The 20,816-nt window shown below is 39.5% G+C and overlaps 1 protein-coding gene across 2 annotated transcripts in view; it reads left to right on the forward strand.

Moving 5' to 3' along the window:
* LOC114935017 (uncharacterized) overlaps positions 1-20,816 on the forward strand; it is a 45,873-nt gene that overhangs the window by 12,718 nt on the left and 12,339 nt on the right. For both annotated transcript variants that reach the window (XM_029307761.2, XM_029307762.2), the window contains exons 2-4: positions 5,748-6,003; positions 11,319-11,592; positions 14,853-15,017. In XM_029307761.2, coding sequence (XP_029163594.1) covers positions 5,748-6,003; positions 11,319-11,592; positions 14,853-15,017 — 695 coding nt within the window. The remainder of the gene's footprint in view (positions 1-5,747; positions 6,004-11,318; positions 11,593-14,852; positions 15,018-20,816) is intronic.

A 20,816-nucleotide genomic window follows, 5' to 3' on the forward strand; every position in this document is an offset into this window, starting at 1 on the left:
AATTACGAGCCGGTTGCGGGCTCCGATAAACACGGCAGGCTTTCCTGGCAATTTGAATATCCGTAGATCAGAAGATGACTTTCTCCTCACACGTTCTCCCCGATGAATTATAAAATGCCGAATACAATATTTCAGCGCAATTTTTGTACATTTAAATCTAAATAATAGATGTATTCTAGTATTTTTAAAAATTTAAGAATGTGGCGGAAAATGGCCGCTTAGCATAAGATAAGTCGACGTATGGAATTGTCGCGATTGTCGCTTACGTTATGTAAGACTCGCGAAAATTACCGGCCTCGGTTGCTTATTTGCGCTGGCGACGTCTTGAAAAATCGGTGGGTTCTTGCATTTCGTTCGCGATCAACGTGACGCAGCAGATGTATCGCCTGATGCCGGGCTCTTATCGCGTCAAGACCCACCGCGACCCTCCCTGGCAACTTAATCACGGATATATCCGAGGACGCCGATTCTCGGTTTTCCTTGTCGCTCCGCTGCCTCTCCGCAATTAAGCGAAGAAACACGCTCGATTTCAGAGGCCACGCGATGTTCCTAGAAGATAATACGTCTCGCGATGCAAGTCGTCGTCGGTGATTATCGTTTCTAATCAAGCTCTCGCGCGCGCCAAAATTCAAATCTCCTTATTCTCGGTTACTCTTTAATATCTTGGCACGCATATAAAAATATTAATAAAAAATAGTTACAATTATAAGATGAGAGGAAGGGGATCAAGAGTTTATTTCAATATTAAATTAATTAGATTTGAATGTTACGCGAGACAGCATCTGGCAAAAGTTGGAAAAAAAAATCAATAGCGAATCGAATCTTGCCAAAAGAGAGGTAAACTATTACTTGAAGAGTAATCGCACCGTAACGGGGAATCTCCCGCGAAAACGTCTTCACGTTATACCGCAGGTGTAACTATAATTCCGGCTACGCCCACCGAGTTGTATTAAAGAAGCGATATCGATCGGCCCTTTCAGGATTTATATACTCGATCCCGCGGCTATTAAATAACTTCTTCGAGGAGTGTTAAACGCGCGCGCGTTCAACACACTCGGCTATATCTCGGCTCGTGTTTGTGCGTATATACCCTCTCGCCGGGTAATAATCGACGATAAATCGGCGTATCGGTGCCGACGGTAATTAATTATTGCTTTGTGGTTATCGGCTCTCTTGCGGTGGAAACGACGAGTTGCGTGCGGATAATCCTCGTCGATCGACGAGTATCCTTCTCTTATATTGAAAGGTTCGCGCAGCCGCGAGAGCTCGAAGCGCAAAACGTAAATACAGAGTCCGGCGACCGCAAGGGACTCTCCGCGGCGTTTTACGGCCAAAGACCGACCGACCGATGAAGATTACTGTTATTGCAAGTGGTAATTCGTACTTAATATTCCGCGATGCGTTGCGGCCGCCGAGGAGTTTACTATTGCGTAAACATTCGCCCGATCTATCGGATCAAACTCTCTTTAACCTTTGCCAGAGCGGCCCATTTATCTCGACAGATGAGCATTTTCCAGAAGTAACGACTCGTAGGAAGTGTTATCGAGGAAAACAATATTTTTGAAAGAAAATTAACATTTTAATAATAGACCAATTGAATATATTATAATTTTTATCAAAATATTTTCTGCGCGTCGAAAAATTGTAATAATTTTATATTCGAGAGATTGAAGAAGTTTGAGTAAATTAAATACATATCTCTCTCTCTGGAACTAATCAAGAAATATTTTTTCGAAAAATGCACTCCGAGTTCGGCAGGGAGTCTATAATTAAAGATTCTGAGATACACTGTGTGTATCGGGAAGAGTTTAATATCGTACAGCCTTCTGTAGATCGTGTTTAAAAATTTAGAATTACACGTTACGTTCTCTCAGGCGCAAATTGATGCCGTATCAACGGGTTAATAACCAAGGATCGGCGCTAAGCGCTTTCTATTCGTATCGCGAGACTTAATAAATACGTTGACGGTTCGTAAAGATAATCTCAATATACATATCTTGTGTAATTTATCATGCGTATTAACGTTGTAAAGATGCGCTTTCCATGTAGAGAAAAAAACCGCACGATATGCAACATAACGTAAACATTATGAGTTGTAGACATTACGATCGCGAGATAATTTACATAATTTATATATGTTGCATGCGCGACATTATTTTGTAATGTAAAAACTTGCACTAGAAAAAATTATTCCATATAAAATACATATATTATATTTTTGCCTTATTGCGGAAGGTGCATGTGGTTAGGATTAGTAAATACAAATAAAGAATATATGAAACAGAGAATAGAAAGATAGAACAATTGATATCTTTATAACTTATATACAGAATACAATTTACACAATGTTAGTTTATACTATAAAAGATTGTTTTGTGCAAGAAAAAAGCTAAATCATTTGTAGCTATTTGGTTTGAAATTTCCTTCAATACAGACGATTTAAGGTAATCACGAGTTGGGGATTAAATAGTCACGTTTACCGCAAAATGTGTGTGGTGTAAAATGCGGGGTGAAATAACGGTCGAAGGACGTGAGGCTAATTTACATATCGAGTTGAACGATAATTCGTGACGCGTATTATATACCGGCAATCATTTCTGCGGCTGATCAATAATATCGCGAGAGTTTTCGAGAATCGTTTCCTCTCTCATCTCTCACCGTGGTTTAGACGTTATTAAATGCAAAATGACTAATTCCCTCGATTACGGCACAACGGTCATACACGCCGGCGAGCGATGTAATAAGCGCGCGGTAGCGCTTGGAAAAAGGATAATTATCCACTTATGACGAGGCTTGCTTTAGTTTAGCGTTATTAGCGTGATGCCGGCCAAGAGCGGCGGTTCGTAAAATTATTACCTCCAGTAACTTAAGGTAAACCAAGAGACTTTATTTACCACTGCGTTACTTCCTCGTTTGTGTATCAGTAAGCTTTTATCTTGCAAATGATTAAAACATTGCGATATATCATATTTTCTCTCTCTTTAGCATGCATGCATATATATCAAAATCGTGGTACATCAATCACGAGAGTTAGTCAGATTTTTTATTTCATAAAAATCATTCTCGATAATTTTAATCGTATATATCGATACTATAGGTTACAAAAACAATTTACGTTTTCTTCGCACATCTTTGCTCGGCGTTTAATTTCTAATTGTCCTACATTACTTTAACAACGTTGTAATTATTTTTTGTTCTCTTTCACATGCTTTTTTCCGATAAGAGAAAAAAAAATATACGTGTACGCGCCGAGAATTATATATGCTACGCTTAATTGCGGATTTTTGCGAAGAGAAAAGTGGAAAAATGGGACCAATATAATACTCTGACGCCGGATTCCGTCTTGCGCCGAATGGACAATTAATTCCTCGCGCGCGGCATCAATGTGCAAAATTGATAGCCAAAACCTGACGTATACCGGCCAAGTCGGTACTTCGTAACTGCCCATTACGAAGTTTATTACGGTTTCCCGGAGTACAACGGTGGCTCTTGCCATGGAAACGCGGAGGCGCACGTGGTAAATACGTGTTCGCGAATTACGCCGAGAAGGGACCTGTTAAAATGGCAAATGCTGATCTCTTTCTCTCTCTCGTGTGTTATCATTAGGTATATATAAATTTCAGCCGCGCAACATTTCTTATCGGAGAAACTCGAAAAATTGCATTCGACGTTTATCAAAGTACGCATCTCGGAATATTTTTATTGACGCAGCTTGTACAATATATAAATCACGGGTTTTTACGTGGTATTAAAAATGTATTTTATCCATCACTCGAACGAAATCAATTTAATTTTAATTATTTAATCTCTCCTCTTTACGATTAATATTTTATCTCAACCAACAATTTTGAAAGTCGCATTAAAACGGGGACTTGTAACCACTTGAAAAGTTATATCGTTGAGAACATCCTGTAGAAATTTGCATGCATCTTGAAAAGAGAGCTCGACTTCCTGTGCCCGAACGTCGTGGCGCAACAATTAATCACCGTCGACGGCAATACGTCGTTTTATCAGCTGATTACTTTTCCCTTGCGTCATTAAAATCGGAAACGCAATCTGCGTAATATAATTGTAAGGCCGACTTTTCGCGCGCGGAATTATTTATTTCTTCGCGACATTATTTATAATCGATTGCGATGCTGAAGGAACTTGCTTATCGCGGCGACCGACGATATATTATCATCGATAACTGGATACCTATAAGCACCGCCAAATGGATTACGTTTAGATTTACGTCGATGTGATTGAACGGCGCAGAATTATACACAACGTTGTGTTACAGGTGTGCGTGTAAGGGGAGAAGACATTTGCGCGTATAAACGCGAGAGATTAACGCTATATCTATGCGAAATAAAATGCCTCAATAACGTGGTGTCTCCGAGTTAATTTGCAACATTAATCAGCGTGAGTCATTTTAATCAACGTGAGTTTCTCATAATCTTGCACCTCCGTTGCTATATCTTTCAAGTGCTTTTGACACATTCGTATTGATACAATCTCATTTCCGCACAATAATAAAAAATATTTGATAATATCTTGAAGGGAAGCAAATCATTTAAATTCCGAATTAATTAAAATAAATAAAACGCACGTATGTCATTATTTCAATTTTATTTTTATCTATTTGTATATGGGACTTTCTCACGACACGTAATTCAAGCAATTGGAAAACATTATATTGATGAATCGTTTATATACCTGTCTACTATATATTTTCAGTTTCTCACCATTCATTTAATTTCTGATTAAAATCTTAATCGGAGAGACACTCCCCTTCCTTATTATTCCGTTAATAGAGTCATCGAATGCCGCGATAAATAAATCGCGCGTCAGAAAAACGATTTTTCATTAAACGTCTATGCATACGTAAACGCGAACTTCTTTCGCGCGAGGAAGCTTTGCAAAAAGTCACGAAACTTTGCGCCATGACAAGTAAGATGCGCGGCGCAATAAAAGCGCATGTATATACGAAAGAAGATATTAATCGACGGCCGAGGCCCTGTCATACGTAATTTAGAATCGAGTTATCGCAATGTGCAGCCCCATCGGACAAAATTAATAATAATTTGCGGTTAATGGAAGGCCTCCCATCGTAAATTACGAATCGACGAACGAGCCTCGCTTTTAATTTCGCTCGCCGCGCGAGCGGCGAAAGTACGCCGCAGCTTCTCAGGGTGAATCGTCGACATCGTCGTCGCGAAACTGGGAACGACGGCGAAGATATAACTGTAATTGAACGTGGCTCTTAAATATTCATCAAGCGCGCGCGGTTCATTCACGTTAAACTCCCGTATGTCGTACGCTATTTTAGTGACTGTCGTCTGAACGGATAAAAACGAGCGTCAATGACACGGCGGTGATAAATGTTTGTCCTTAAGCTTTTCTCCTCTCTCTCTCTCTCGAAATGGGGTTTTACTACGCTTCAGCGAGTCTCGATTTTTATATCGAGTCTTACCGGAAGCGGTTTTCCCACTCGCTTCCGGTTGCGTATGTCCAAGAGCGGCGAATAAAAACCGCGACTGTACGGTGGATCATAATTCATAATTCTGACAGATGAGTAATATTCTCAAGGATAATTCTTATGATATTCTTATGGTATGACTTATGGGTCATAATAATATGATATAGACCTCTCATGTGAATTATCATTTTTATATATAGTTTTATTAAACTTTTTAATATCCATTACATGCGTGGGTATGTGTAATACGCGTATATTAAATATTGCAAAAATATGAATTGTGCAGAAAGGGAAGCCAGCGGGTCTGGGGTCGGCCGCGGTGCTCCGCCGGTTCCGGAGACGATCAATGCGGAGGACGAGCCGGAAACGGACGACACCGGAAGCACGAGTGGGAAGGGCGCCTCGCCGGTCGTGAATCCGCTGCTCCAGGAGCGCTCGAATTGCGAGGAACTGAAACATGTGGTCTGCCACCTGGAGACCAAGGACCTCTGGGATAAATTTAACGAACTCGGCACGGAGATGATCATCACAAAGACCGGCAGGTAAGGTCAAAATACTCCAAAATTATCAACTTCCGTCATTTGAGAGAATGATTGACGTTTGGATTGTCACGCTGATTTATTTATCGGTATCGGAAGATAACGCGTTGAGGCATACGGACGTCGATAAATTTTAATCGCGCGAGCAATGATCTCCAAGCGATACTTGCTTTCGAATTTTGTATTTATTAATTATTATTACAGACGTTGAAGTCGTTTTTCAATATCGTACCACTTTTTAAGATATCTCTTTGTGTTACGTAATACTAGATTGCGTACAATACGAACAGGGTGTCTAGCGGTCAGGAAAATTTGGAAAACCGGGTAAGGAATTTTATAAATCTAGAATTGTCAGGGAAAAGTCAGGAAATTTTACTATTTATCTGGATTTTTTCACATTATTCTACATTTGTCTCAATAATTTGACATTTTTTATTAAATAAATATAAACCTTTCCTGGACTATCAGCACGCTAATTTTCTGTGTTGTTAAAAATCGATTCATCTACAGCGTGTTAATTTATATTTTCATCATCGTGTTATTTCCATGTGTTTGATAGAGATAAAACTAAAAATTTGATATAATATAAATAAAAAAGGTGATTATTTAAACAATTTATAGTGACATGTTTGTTGCGATTATCGTACATAATGCAGATTGTATAATAGATTTAAATTTTCGTTTTAACTTCCGAACCTTTTCATTGTTGACAAAAATATTTCAAGGATTTCATGATTTAACATTCAATTGATTTATCATATAGATTTATGCAATTTCTATATTTAGAAAAAATAATACTAAAAAGTCAGGGAAAAAATTAATTTCTGGTTTTGGAAAATCTGAAAAAGTCAGGGAATTTTGTTCATTAAAAATTAAGTGAAATAAATTAGTATAAAAATTGTTTTAGAAATTATAAATTTTGAATATAAAGATATATATAATTTAATTTTTTTACTAAGTCTGCTGGAAGACAACCGGTACCAGATATGCTGATAATATTCATTACCCTGGTAACAAATATTAAATTCAATATATCACGCAGCAATATAATACTCTAAATTAAATAATTATTTTATTCTGAGATGCTGCTAAGCTCGAAAAAGACGCGCGTGTTTTACACGATTAATCGAAGGCGGAAACAATTCCAGCCTCGTTTTCCTCGAGGGAATAGCGAGGATCCCCGAGGCAACCAGATGTCCCGGGGAATTCCCTCGAGACGACGTATCCCGCTAATGCATCGCAGGTTAGATTCCTCCTGGACAACGTCGAAGCGATTGACTCTTTCTCATTACTCGCGACCGCTCACCCTTTCGGTTCTTGTCCCGAAACCGCCGTCGCTCCCGGGGCGACGTCGCTGCAAACTCAATCACGTCCCGCCACGGGTCACGACACGACACCCACGAAAATTCCCAAGGGGAACCCGACGATAGAAACGGCCTAGGCTTAGGGCGAGAGGTGTCGTTACCCTGAGCAAGCTGTCACTCGCCTGACACGTTATACCGAAACATAAGCAAGCGCTCTAATCGCATTGAAATTACGATTCTTTAATCGCGGAAATTGAGTAGGGAAACCCTGGAGAGAGAATGGTATTACATATTCAACAGTTATGAAACAGAGTCAAATACTAAAACATTTTTCGATGCTTCATCTTTTATTTAAACGATGTAGAAAATATAATATTGAAAAACAAATCAAAAAATGTAAAACACTGTATCGTTTAGAAAATGTTTTCACTGGTTTAAGGATAATCAAGTTGCTTTCAAAATTTATTATCAAGTTTCTTATATTATATGATTCTTTCCCAGAGATTATTATTTCTTATAATTTTTATTTACAAGACAGTTTGATTTTTACTAAACAAAATTAATGCAATTGAAAATGTCAGGGAGATAGTATGAAGCAATAAGATCGATATAATTAATTCATTATTTCACAAATACTGATCGTGCGTAAAAAAGCATAAATAAAATCGTAATAAAAAGCGTTATCCGTAAAACATTGCGAACAGAAACGGCAAAGAGAGAAAGAATAACGATACTTAAATACAAAACATCAATTGAGATTCAGGACTATGAAAATGTACATATACATACACCTTTCTGCCTATAAAAAGAATCCTCTTTAGAAGTAAACAAATTCAAGTGCGAGAATAACAAGAATGTAATATGATGCATCGCGTATTGTGCAAATAAAAAGATAAGAATATACACAAAAATATACTGTTCAGAGTGATACAAAAGTGTGAAAGGGTCGGGACTACCTCAGAACTGGAAAGGAGAGAATAAGGATCGGAAAGGGAAAAAGAGGAAGAGATGGTAGAAGAAGAATAAAAAGCGGGGAACGAGCTGGTGGCAAGCGGCGGGTTAAATTGCTATATTGACCGTCAGTCAATTAGTCGGGTCGGTGTAGAAACCGGCCGAGCTTATGCCAGTTTATAAGGGTCCTTGGGACGAGCGGTGGCGACCGAAGGCGTGAGGATTCGAGTGGGATCACACTGTGAGGGGAGAGAAGTCCTGGGGGGATCTCTCTCAGGGCTGCCTCTTCGCGGAAGGCAGCCCGAAAAGTTTTATGTTCGCATTCGTTTCGACTCGCGATATACCACACCTTCGCAAACATATATCTCCGACTTAACGACGGAAATGCTAACATCGGACGCGAAGTTAACTATCAAGAGCCGTGGAGAATAATCCTTTATATATCAATGCGGTGGATTAGAACGAGTTAATGGTGGAATATGAAATGTAGGTATGCACACGAGATAATTAGAATATTTTATGCAGACGTTTTTCATTCTTTTTCAGACCAAAATATTGTACCATAATACGGGTTTAAGAACAATATTTTCTCATGCGTCATTTTAAAATGCAAGATTCATTATCGAGATATATGTAATGTTAAATATTAAATCGTAGTAAGTCAAGGCTCTTATTAAATTATAATAAATTTGATAAAAGGCTGTTAAGAGCAGTAAATATAAAAATTCAACAATAATTTGTGCTTGTATTTGTATTTAAAGAGGACTTATGTTTAATTTTTTTTTGTCACCTTTTATTGTAATTCATTATTAGACATTAGATCAAAGAATATTATCTTTATATATGACTTCACTTTCAAACATAATTTGAATTTTTATATTTACTGCTCTTAACAGCCTTTTATCAAATTTGTTAAATATTAAATCATTGCGAAGGATTACGCTCGAATTAATCATGCTAAATCAAATTCAATTCTCATGTGTACCATATAACTAAACATTTTTTTTCCGTGTGAACGAAACGAGATAAGGTTTTTATATATAGAGGGGGTCGCGTGCGCCGGTCCTGGACGAAAGTCTGAGATGGGGTGCGAGGATAACATTGAATGGATTCCTCGAGAAAACTGGGAAACTCCGGAAGCGAAAGGAGGCGGAAAAGATGGGAGGGACGACGCGGCCGACGCGCGCCTAATTGCCCGCCACGATGGGCAACATCCCTCTTTATACCCCTTATGCGGGGGGATGGAAGGGAGGAGGATTCGCGTTCCTTCAGTCGGATGCGCGCCTACTCGTGCGTCGGTAATTAGATCTGCGTCTAAGCGAAGCTGAGTCGTCGCTCCCTTCAGCCGTCAACTTACCGCCCCTTACATCATCCCTTAGACTTTCCGCCACTAGGCAACTCGAGATTCCCCTTCTTCGAACTCGCTTCAACCCTCCTTCTTTCTTTCTTCCATTACGCTTCTCGCTATCTATGGAAAGTTTCACATGGCGGAAACTCCACTTTTCGCTCACGCTCATCCGTTCATTCTGTCTCATTGATTTTTTTCTACTTGGCAATTTTATGTAATTTGTATCGCAAAGTATAAATCTGTAATAGTATATTGTGTATCAAGTCGCGGAAAGTTGACAATTGGTCACGAGTGCGGGGGATGGACGCACGAGCCGAAGGCGAAAAAATAAAAAAATCTCGCCTTCGGCTCGTGCAACCACCCCATACGAGTGAACAATTGTCAATCCGCACGTGATACACATACTATTTTGTATTACAAGTACAGGCAAAGTGGCTTTGTGCGCGTTTTCTGTGCGCGAGGTGGCCGATCGCACGCCGCCATCTTGCGGCGGCACGGTGCGGGAATAGCCGTGTTCAATACATTGCCTACGGCTTCAGTCGTGGACAATGACTTTGAATGCGGCTCATTCACTCACCGCGTCGCCGCTGGATGGCGGCGTGGGAAATCGGCCGCTTTCCGCACAGAAAACACGCACACAAAGTGCCACTTTGCCTGCACGTGTAATACAAAAAAGATTTGTTTTGTGAATGACGAACGAGTGTGTATTAAATTTTTAAAAAAATATGTTCGATCCCTGAAGGTTTTATCTCTTATTTTGAAGGATTCCTCTTTTTTCTCCGAGTTTTCATGCATAAAGTCACTTTTTTCACAATAAGGTGGGAATTTGGGGGATAATCCGCTTGTGAAAAGAGAACACAGGTATCTTTGGAACTTGTGCTCGCGTCACAAGAGAAATGATCGCGCGGAAGGGGAGAAGGGTTAAAAATCAGGTACAAACGAGGACGAGGAGAGGCGAAGGCGAGATGGCGCGAGGGTGAGGTCCCACCTTCTCCCCCTCGTTCAATTCATTAACAAAAGACGGCTTGATAAATAAAAGCATTACTCACACTCGTGGCGCTGGCAGGATGAATGCATACCGAGTCGACAAGGACCGAGGAGAAGACGTAGATAAGATCGGCGGGTGTCCCCGCGTTTTAGTGGTCGAGCAGCAGGGGGCCCGACACGGTATTAATGTTTGGCCTCCGAGGCAAAACATTCACGCCAGGTCCCGCGGACCCCTTCGTCTCTAACCGCGAATCCGGGCCCATCGCCCTCTCTTGTCCCCTTTTCCTCCGTCCCATTCTCTTCCCGTGCACCATGCTTCGACGACCGTGAGCGGATCAATTCTGAAATTATCGCCAATCATCCCGGATCATTGATTACCAAAACGCAGCGCTTCTATTTTATTGAAAATCTTAAAAGCTTCTGCTGTAGAAAAAAATTTATTTAATTAGGTAATAGTTTGTGAATTTACTTATGAAGACGACTCTAATTAAGAATTTCGATCTAATCACACACATACATACAGTAATAATTATTGTAGCAAAGAATGAATGAAGAATTGATTTTTAATTTTTTCTCTATACTTATGCTTAATAAAAAATAAGCAAGCGCCGAATCTGATAATTGCAACCATTTAAAAATATTAAAAACTATAGTATTTAAATTTGACTGAAATTTTGGATTTTTTTTGGCTAATAAAGTTTGTGCTTTTTGTGTTTGCGTGTGCGCAGACGAATGTTTCCGACGTGTCGCGTCTCCTTCAACGGACTGAAGGCGGACAGTCGATACGCCGTCCTGATGGACATCGTACCGGTTGACAACAAGAGGTATCGATACGCATATCACAGGAGCTGCTGGTTGGTGGCCGGAAAGGCGGATCCGCCGGCGCCAGCTCGACTATACGTCCATCCGGATTCACCTTTCACAGGCGAGCAACTCCGAAAGCAGGTCGTCTCCTTCGAGAAAGTCAAGCTCACCAACAACGACATGGACAGACATGGACATGTGAGTGTTACTTTTTGAAAGATAACTTTTCACCCTCTTTCTCATTAAGATTAATTGTTGAATTTGTCTGGATTCGTATAATAATCGAATTGCTATGCTTTCTATCTAATTATTGCAAAATGGCGGATATGTAAAAATATAAGAGATAGAAAATGGAGAAGTAGATTAGTTTTGTATCGGGTTTTCAAAATCAATATACATGAACCTGATGAATAAGAACTTAGCAGTTTAACGCTGATTATTTTGCACGAATTATCTTTGTACTTCCGGCATTCTATATCGGCTCGCTATAAAAAGCCAATTCCGACGAAGTGCAGACTCCGTTTCGCGTTACATCGGATGTGTTAAGTTTCTTATTGAATTAATTAATTAATAAGCCCCATCCGTCTCTCTATTTCTCGCGCGAAGGCATTCGGTTAATTCCTCGTGACACCTGTCAGACCACCGCGAAGATCGGTCTCTATTATTAAGCCGTTATAATGGCAGAATGAATAAGTTAATCGCGAGCTCGCGTTTACGTAATAACTCGCATCGATTTTTTGACTGTGTATGCTTTGCCATTGCGTTTTGAATGATCCGCGAATCGGTGAAAAGGAATGGAATAAAATTTAGCCGACGTTTCCTCATTGTCCATCCGGTTCAATTAAAGTGTTCGAAAAAAAGAAAAGGAACCGGATATGATCATAAAACAGATATGCGTAAGAATAATGTCATTTCGTAATTTCTAATTTAATAATTTTTACAATCTTTTTTTTTTTAATATACTTTTCCAAATTAATTACCTGCGTAAATTAGCATTATTGTATTGATACACTTGCAAAATATTTTTTTAATACATTGTTGGATTATATTTTTAAATAACATGAGAGATTATCGAGAAGAAAATATGACTATTTTTAAATTAAAATTTAAATATCAAGTTTTTCTGGATTTTTGCATTTGATATTTATATATATCTTCGAAAGAAATAGCATCGCTCCATTCGATTAATTTGAATGATTGTGTATATATATGAGCCTCTGTATGAGCCGTCGACATTTTCTCACGGACGGCGAATTTTTCATGTTATTACAGCGAATTTTTCACATTTTCTTGCGATTGCAGACGTGGCCGTTCCGCGACAACTCGCGCATTAAACTTTTACACGTTACTCGGCGCAGCTGCGGTTAAAAGTACGACATTGTCGGCGCCGAAGACAGCGAGTGCACGCCTACCGCGTCCGCTGGTTGTTGCATTAATAAATCGACCGGCATCGATTGTTAGGTTCAACAAAGTTCAGCAAAGTGGAACGCAACACGATGGCATTTTGTCTCGCGGAAAGCTTTTACGTCGTACTTATCTTACCCTCTTACGTCATTTCGAAGTATATTTTTCTCTCTCTCTCCGCGCAATTTTCCTTCTTCCGTAATCGTGCGACAACGTGGGCTTGCAACTCGTAGAGTTGATGACATTGACGGAACGCTTATGAGAATTAAAAAAAAATGCGAAACAAATGAGAAATTAAAGCAAAAGTTGGATATGCGTGCGAGATTTCTAAAGTAATTATAAAGTGATCTTTCAATATGCGAAAATAATATTCGGAGGGGGCGAAGGATATTATTGTGTTCTTATACAAAGAATTAATTGAGTCAATTTCTCACATTGCTCTTGAAATCAAAAAATCATCAAGAACGTCATCGTTCGTCGCGAACTTGATTGATTGCGACCTACCGCAGGTCTCGGTTATGAAAAGGAGAAAAATGACGCCGATAAAACGAATTTCATCGTGGCGCGATTTAGTCGCTCCACGGGATAATTTGACAGTCCGTTGTCTCGTTTGTCATAAGACACGAGAATCTCAGCGTCTTCGCCCTCTCCACCCCCGAATCCTCTGTCTTCCCCCGTCCTCCACCCTCCCACCGTCTCATTGTCAGCCCGAGCTCCTCTTTCTCGCCAGGGCGCATCGGGGCCCTTAATTCATCGGATGACTGACGTAAATAGGAACTCCGATCGGGGCAGCGCTTCTTCACGGTACTCATTTTGTATTCAGGATATTACACGCTGCCAGACGCGAGCAAAGTGATTCTTTTGAATGGTAACGGGGAGCTCGCCCTGCCCAAAGTGCTCCTCTAATTCATACGCTTTTTCTCGCCGCGAGACCGATCTCTCCACCCGTGTTGTGTTGTTAATGCTATCGCATGCTCTCGGCTTCGTCGCCGATTCAAATCCCCGAACGACGAAAGTCGACGCGACGTGAAACTCGATGTAATCTACGCGCGTTCTTCGTCCTCGGAAAAAAAAGCCGTCAGCGATTCCGGGTAGCCTAATGGGACGCTTGGAAATAAGGGATGGATGGAAACGCGAGACACTAAAAAAAAAGAAGAAGTGAAAAATCTTGCCCGCGTGAGCGATAATATCGATATCGTCGTCCATTCGAATAGTTCACTGTTGGTTTGTTGTCAATTTTAATTGGACGAAATCGGATACTTGTAATTATTGCGAGAGATCCTCCGATTTGGGGATGCAACCCCGTTTTCGAATTAATAATATAAATTGAGAGAAAAAATCGGTAATTTGAAATAATAATAAAAAAGCATAAATAAAGTGGATATATATTTTGAAAATTAAAAATGATAAAAATTGAATTGTTTATAATACTGCTTGACGTACGTCGAAGGATTGGACAGGGTGTCTAACGGCCAGGGAAATCGGGCATTGTTTGGGAATTTTATAAATCTGGAATTGTTAGGGAAAAAAGTCAGGAAATTTTACTATTTATCTGGATTCTACATTTGTTTCAATAATTTGAAAATTTTTTTTTAATAAATATAAACTTTTCCTTGACTTCCAGCATATTAATTTTCTGTGTTGTTAAAAATCGATTCATCTACAGCATGTTCGTTAATTTATATTTTTATCGTCGTGTTATTTTATTTTAATACGTTTGATAGAGAGAAAACTCAAAAATTTGATATAATATAAATAAAAAAGGTGATTATTTAAATAGTTTATAGTGACATGTTTGTTTCGATTATCGTACATAATGCAGATTGTATAATTGATTACAATTTTTTTTCTTTTTTTTAACTTCCGAATCTTTTCACTGTTGACAAAAATATCTCAAGTATTTCACGATTTAACATTTAATTGATTTAGATGTTTGCAAATTATATATTTGGGAAAAATAATACTAAAAAGTCAGGGCATTTTTTTCATCGAGTCTGGACACCATGTTAGACGCAAAAGTGTTTTTTAATCGTACAATTCCGGATAATTTACAGTTGGTGCTGAACTCGATGCACAAGTACCAGCCGAGGATCCACCTGGTGAAGCGGCCGGACTCGGGCACGACGAAGCCGATCGCGGACCTCGAGAAGGAGCCGCACAAGACCTTCGTATTCCCGGAGGCCATATTCACCGCTGTCACCGCCTATCAGAATCAGCTCGTAAGTTTCACTTTGTTTCTCGCTACCGTTACACTCCCGTCTTTCCTTTTTGCGCTCGCTCATTCTCTTTCGCCTACCTCGTCTTCCTTTCGCTCGGCCGAGCCTCGTACGTCCGTCCGGTTGCCTCCGGTCCTCCGTATCTCGGCCACACGGGACTGGTTCCTCCATTTCGTTCGCCGCGGCTCTCTTTCATCCCCGATAATCGTTTCTGTCGAGAGCAAGCGACCGCGCGCAAAGACACTGGCGTAACACCCGGCGGATATACATGGTTCATGTTAACAAGTATTGCGAACGCTGGCATTTGCATATCGAGAGAATCATTCGCCTCCTTCTTGCGAAGCGACTGTATGAAAAATATTCCACAGCTTTATTCATCTTCAAAATTTCACGCATACATATATACATACACTATGTATTTGTTGATATTTTTATTTTGATTGACTGATAATGATTTTTGATCATTTGAACATATTCACTTGAGAGAGTGTGTTTCTCTCCTGGAATCAATTTTCAAAATGTAATTGACGGTAAAAAAAATACGATATGCAAGGTATTAGAGACAACAATATACTTTAGAATGCATTAAATATATGAGATCAAGTCAAGGGACACTCTGAGTGCGCTGAGAATGCAAGAATCCCCAAATAGGCTCGCCACTGTTAAAGCGCAGCGTGCAGCTATCAAAAGGCGCAACACGTGCAACTGTCGAGGTGATCGTGAGAGGAACGCGGGAGTTGCAATCCCTCTCTCTTTCTCTTTTTCTCCCCTGCTCTCTCTCTCTCTCTCTCTCTTTCTCGACGAACCTCTCTCGTCTTCCGTGTCCAAGTTCAGATTCTGTGTTCGGCGCGCGAGAAAGACGGACATTATCGTATTTCACGATAGTCGTTTAAGAACCGACCGCGCGGCGTCATGTGTGGTCCAGGTCAGCGTCGTTCGCATTCCACGGGCGTCGCGACGCGTCTCTTTCCACCGTCGTCGAGGGGGACTCAATTCCGTCCTGCCCCTTCGCAGCCGCGGCTGGAATTTCGGACCTTGACGTAGATTAGATCTATGATTCTCAGAGGCGACAACGGACAACTATCTGGCTCCGTTTCCGATGTTTATCCTAGTCCCGTTTAATCGATCTTTTTTTCTTTTTATTGCGAGAGACAGCAGCGGTCGCGGGCCTCTTAAGGGTTTTTGTAAAGATTTACAAATTATAATTAAAAAAAATTTTTATTGCAAAATATTGAAGTTAGAATATTGTCCGTGTTTAATTTGATTTAAATCAATAATTTCGAAAATATGACATTTGCATCAGCTGTTTTGTAAAATTGCAAATCTTGCGATTGTTTAATTATTAAAGGGACACTACGAGATAATGTTGAAATCGCTTATATGATTTTAAACAAAATACAAATTAAAATTTCGAGCTTGTAAAAGGCAGATAGTACGTCAACTTTAATAAAAATTAATTTTTCACAATTGCAACGACATAACCGGAAAGAGTTAACATTCGGCTAATCCAGATTTCTATACAACTTTCAATGAACTTTCTGGGTGAAATTCTCGTCAAATTTCGTATGAATACCGGATGGTGTTCGCTCTTTCGATTGCAGAACGTTTCACTTAAACTTGTCGTTCATTTCGACGCAGCTTTTGATCCAATGCAAACGAAAACGTTGACTCTTAACGGGTGGTCCCGGGGACCGACGACGAAGACGAAGACGACGACGACGACGACGACGACGACGACGACGACGATGACGACGACGACGAGAGCGACGCGGCTGTTGATGATGATGATGAGGTGCGAAGAGACACCCCGGCAATTACCTCGGGCCAGTTTCTCTTCCGCGGCGTCCTCTCTTTTGTGCCTCTCGCTTTCTGCGTCCTCTCGTCTCGTCATTATCGTTCTTTGCGGTTTTCTCGTCGCCTCCGACATTTCTTCTGTCCGTATGTCGCCGTTTTTTCTCCTCCTTTTTCCTGCATCTTCCTGAAGAAACGCGTCGAATATTGCCGACCGATCGTCATTTCGATAGTCGAGGCCTTTACGGAATGGTATGTTGGAGATTGTTCTTTCGTGTGAAGCGGAAGTCACGATCAGCAAAGCTTTATGCAAAACCTGTCATGAACACGGAAGGTTTTAACTTTGTACAAAATGTTTTCGATATTAACTTTCTCTAGCTTTATTACATTTTAATCGACATTTTAATCTTTCATCCATTATTAACTGACAATCAGCGTTAGGGAAGTTGATAGAAAGGAATAACAAAAACGTTAAAAAGGTAATCTCTGAATTTATCTAACGACAACGTTGATCAGAATGTTCGCGTTTGCTCATATAGAGAACCTCTTCGCTGTAACTTTTCAGCGAGATCGAAAATAGACAGGATAGAGTGTAAAAGAGGCGGGATCACGAGCAAAGAAGCAGCAGAGTGATCATCGCGAACGCGTCGACGGTGGGCGCCGCGGTTGTAAATAAAAGCAAGAAGACGGAGGAAGGAAGAGAGAGGTGTACCGTGGAATGCACGTTAGTGACGTAGAAATGCAGCTGAGCACGCAGCCGGACAGCGGATGCTGCGAGGTAGATGGATAGGTAGATACGACTTGTTTAGAATGTGAGACAAGACAAGCCACCCGAGATTCGGTGAAAGAGGAGGCTACAGTGTTGTCGACAAGATCAAGATCGGCGATATTAAAAAAGACTGCATGCGTACGGAAAGATAGTCGATCATCTAGAGATATACATATATACACAAGTCTGAAATATAGTTGCGGGCAAACAGATAAAATGGGAATATTAATAATATTAGAGAATAGATAGAAAGATAAACTAGTGACGACAATAATGATCAATTCTTATCATATGTTTATTCAAATTCAGAAAAATATATTATTTAGCATCCAGATATTTCATATTTATTGAAGAAAACTGCAGGGTGTCTAGCGGTCAGGGAAAAGTCAGGAAATTTCATTCTACATTTGTCTCAATAATTTGAAATTTTTTATTAAATAAATATAAACTTTTCCTTGACTCCCAGCTAATTTTCTGTGTTGTTAAAAATTGAGTCATCTACAGTTCGTTAATTTATATTTTCATCGTCGTGTTATTTTATTTCAATGTGCTTAATAGAGAGATAAAACTAAAAAATTTGACATAATACAAATAAAAAAAGGTGATTATTTAAATAGTTTATAGCGACATGTTTGTTTCGATTATCGTACATAATGCAGATTGTATCATTGATTAAACTTTTTTCTTAATTTTCGAACTTTTTCATTATTGACAAAAATATCTCCAGGATTTCATGATTTAACATTTAATTGATTTATCATATAGACAAATGCAAATTATATATTTTGTTCATTAAAAATTAAGTGAAATAAATTAGTACAAAAATTGTTTTAGAAATTATAAATTTTAAATATACAGATATATATATATATATAATTAAATTTTTTTATTAAGTCTGCTGGACACCCTGGAAGACAACCGGTACCAGATATACGCTGGCTTCGGCAAAAAGAGGACCGCGAGTTCATGCATCGCGATGGTAAACGACCTTCGCGCTTCGGTCCGGACTCCCCATCGGCATATCCGTGTATATACAATCCTGCGATTTTTGGCATGGATTCCGCGGGTTCGCTCAGGATATACCGGCTCGAAAGCCATTCGTCGCGGTTAGCGCGTTTCCCGTCACTCGTCGTCATCGTCGTCATCGTCACAGTCACTGTCGGGGGTGCGCTCGTTTAGCGAGGGCTACCTTCTTTCCCCAAAGGCAGTGCCGCATATCCGTTGCGGACGCTTTTTGCTTTCTCCTTCCCCGTCGGGGTCTTCGCGCTTCCCTTCTCAGGCCTCGTAACGACCTCCGCGACCGACTCGATTCGTCTCTTTCTCGCTCGTACCATGTCATAATTCATAACTTAACTGCGGCCTCTCTTCCTTCTCTCCGACCGCGCTCGACGCGGAGTTCCTTCATCCGTTCTGTCGGGCTCCTTATCGCCCTCCGATGTCGCCTCCTCTCTCGTGGTAGTCGTGCTCTTCGTTGGTCTTCTCCTCTCCTTCCCGCGTCGTTGTAGATATCCATTATACGAGCTAATGCTTCCACGACCGGATTTTCCATCGCGGACTTTGGCCATCTCGTATTTTATTTTTTTTTTTTTTTCAATGAAAATACGGAATGAAACGAAAATGAGAATTCGAAATCAAGTTTTCGGAACTTAATTTCTTTTTAATTTAATGTGTCTTTAATTGAGAACTCTAAATGTTTTATAATATTTAATATTAAGTCTCGGGAAGTGAAAACGGATGCTTGAAATATTTTAAAAGAAAATCGGATTCGAGTTCAGAATCCGAGAAGATAGAATTTAAATGCGATTATATTTTTTCGTATTATTCGGGCAGAGGAAATGATTTTAAGCTATATTTATCAGAATGTCTCGTGCATTGAATATTTTTGTGACAAATTTCCATTTTTTAATCTATATCATTGTAGCTTAATCGTCAATCACAAATCAAAAATGAAATATCAAGCAAAATCGTCATTCGTTATTCGTAGCCACATTTGTATTACTTCCGCGGTACGAATTTTATTATTCCCTTTCGTTGCTTTGCATTTTTTTATCGACAATAATAGTCGGCGACAATAGTCGACGTCTTCGTCAACGTCTATTATTCGCGGACTTTGTACTCGCTCTTTCATTGCTCCTGTCAAAACGCTTAGCGCTTCCCACTTCTAGAAATTTATTTGTCAACAAGGTGTGGCACTCTGTGCTTTGTAGTATATTTCTGGTCGTTATGTTGAAATTTATCATTTTGGACAGCCCAAAGTTTCTCTTCTCACCTATTGTACTTTTCATTGTTATCTTTATTAAGATGAAATCTCTTTGATTGATCGCAAGTTACGTACTGTATCCCTTTGATGAAGAAATGTTTATCTGAAACTGCTTGCTTTGGATCAGCAGTCTGGAATTATAATATATATATATATATAGACTGCAATATAGAGGCATGCTTAATGAAAATCAAAAATGAAATATCAAGCAAAATCAGGCGCGTTAAAAACTTTATTAAGTCTAAGAATATAACATTGAATTTCCTGTCAAATACTTAAAAAGCGTACTGTAAATAGAATATTTTAATAAATTATCGATTGCTCTCTATGTTTATTTTTCTACAATTTTATGCAAAAATGTAATAATATTATTTTCATTATTTTTTATCAATAATATTTTTTTTACTTTTAATGGTAAAGTTTCTGGTCAGTTTTTTTTTAATTACATAAAATTTTAAAGTTACAAATAAAAAAAAATTGTAGACGTTTCTACCATCGATATATAACGTTCGAGCGATTGCCTTGTATATGTTACATGTATCAAAATTATATCAAATTAACATTATATATAATGTAATATACGATGTAAACTTTATATATACTTCACGTAATTACTGAAGTAATCACATGAAATTATCTTGAGACTTGGCCCCGGAGTATACTTAATAAGTAACGTCTTTCTTTTTCTCTATTTTTTCTCGACTGCGTTCTATGGCAGAATTAAAAAGAAACGCACGCATGATGACCGCACGCGTTTCAGTTCCGAGTACCTAATTGCGCAAAGCAGGCACGGAAACGCTCGGCATAAAGACAAATCCGTGATAATTATGCGATTACGAATAATTATTCCGCGAGTCGCGAGATGCCATGTCCTGCGGATGCGCCGTTTCCAGGTGTAATGCGCGACTTCGTTCGATATACATACACCTGATGATGTAATTGCGACACACGTTTATAACGACGTGTTTGCGCACACTCGCTC

This window comes from Nylanderia fulva, unplaced genomic scaffold (assembly GCF_048542155.1).
Source record: "Nylanderia fulva isolate GAGA-0341 unplaced genomic scaffold, ASM4854215v1 Scaffold35, whole genome shotgun sequence".
Lineage (NCBI taxonomy): Eukaryota > Metazoa > Arthropoda > Insecta > Hymenoptera > Formicidae > Nylanderia > Nylanderia fulva.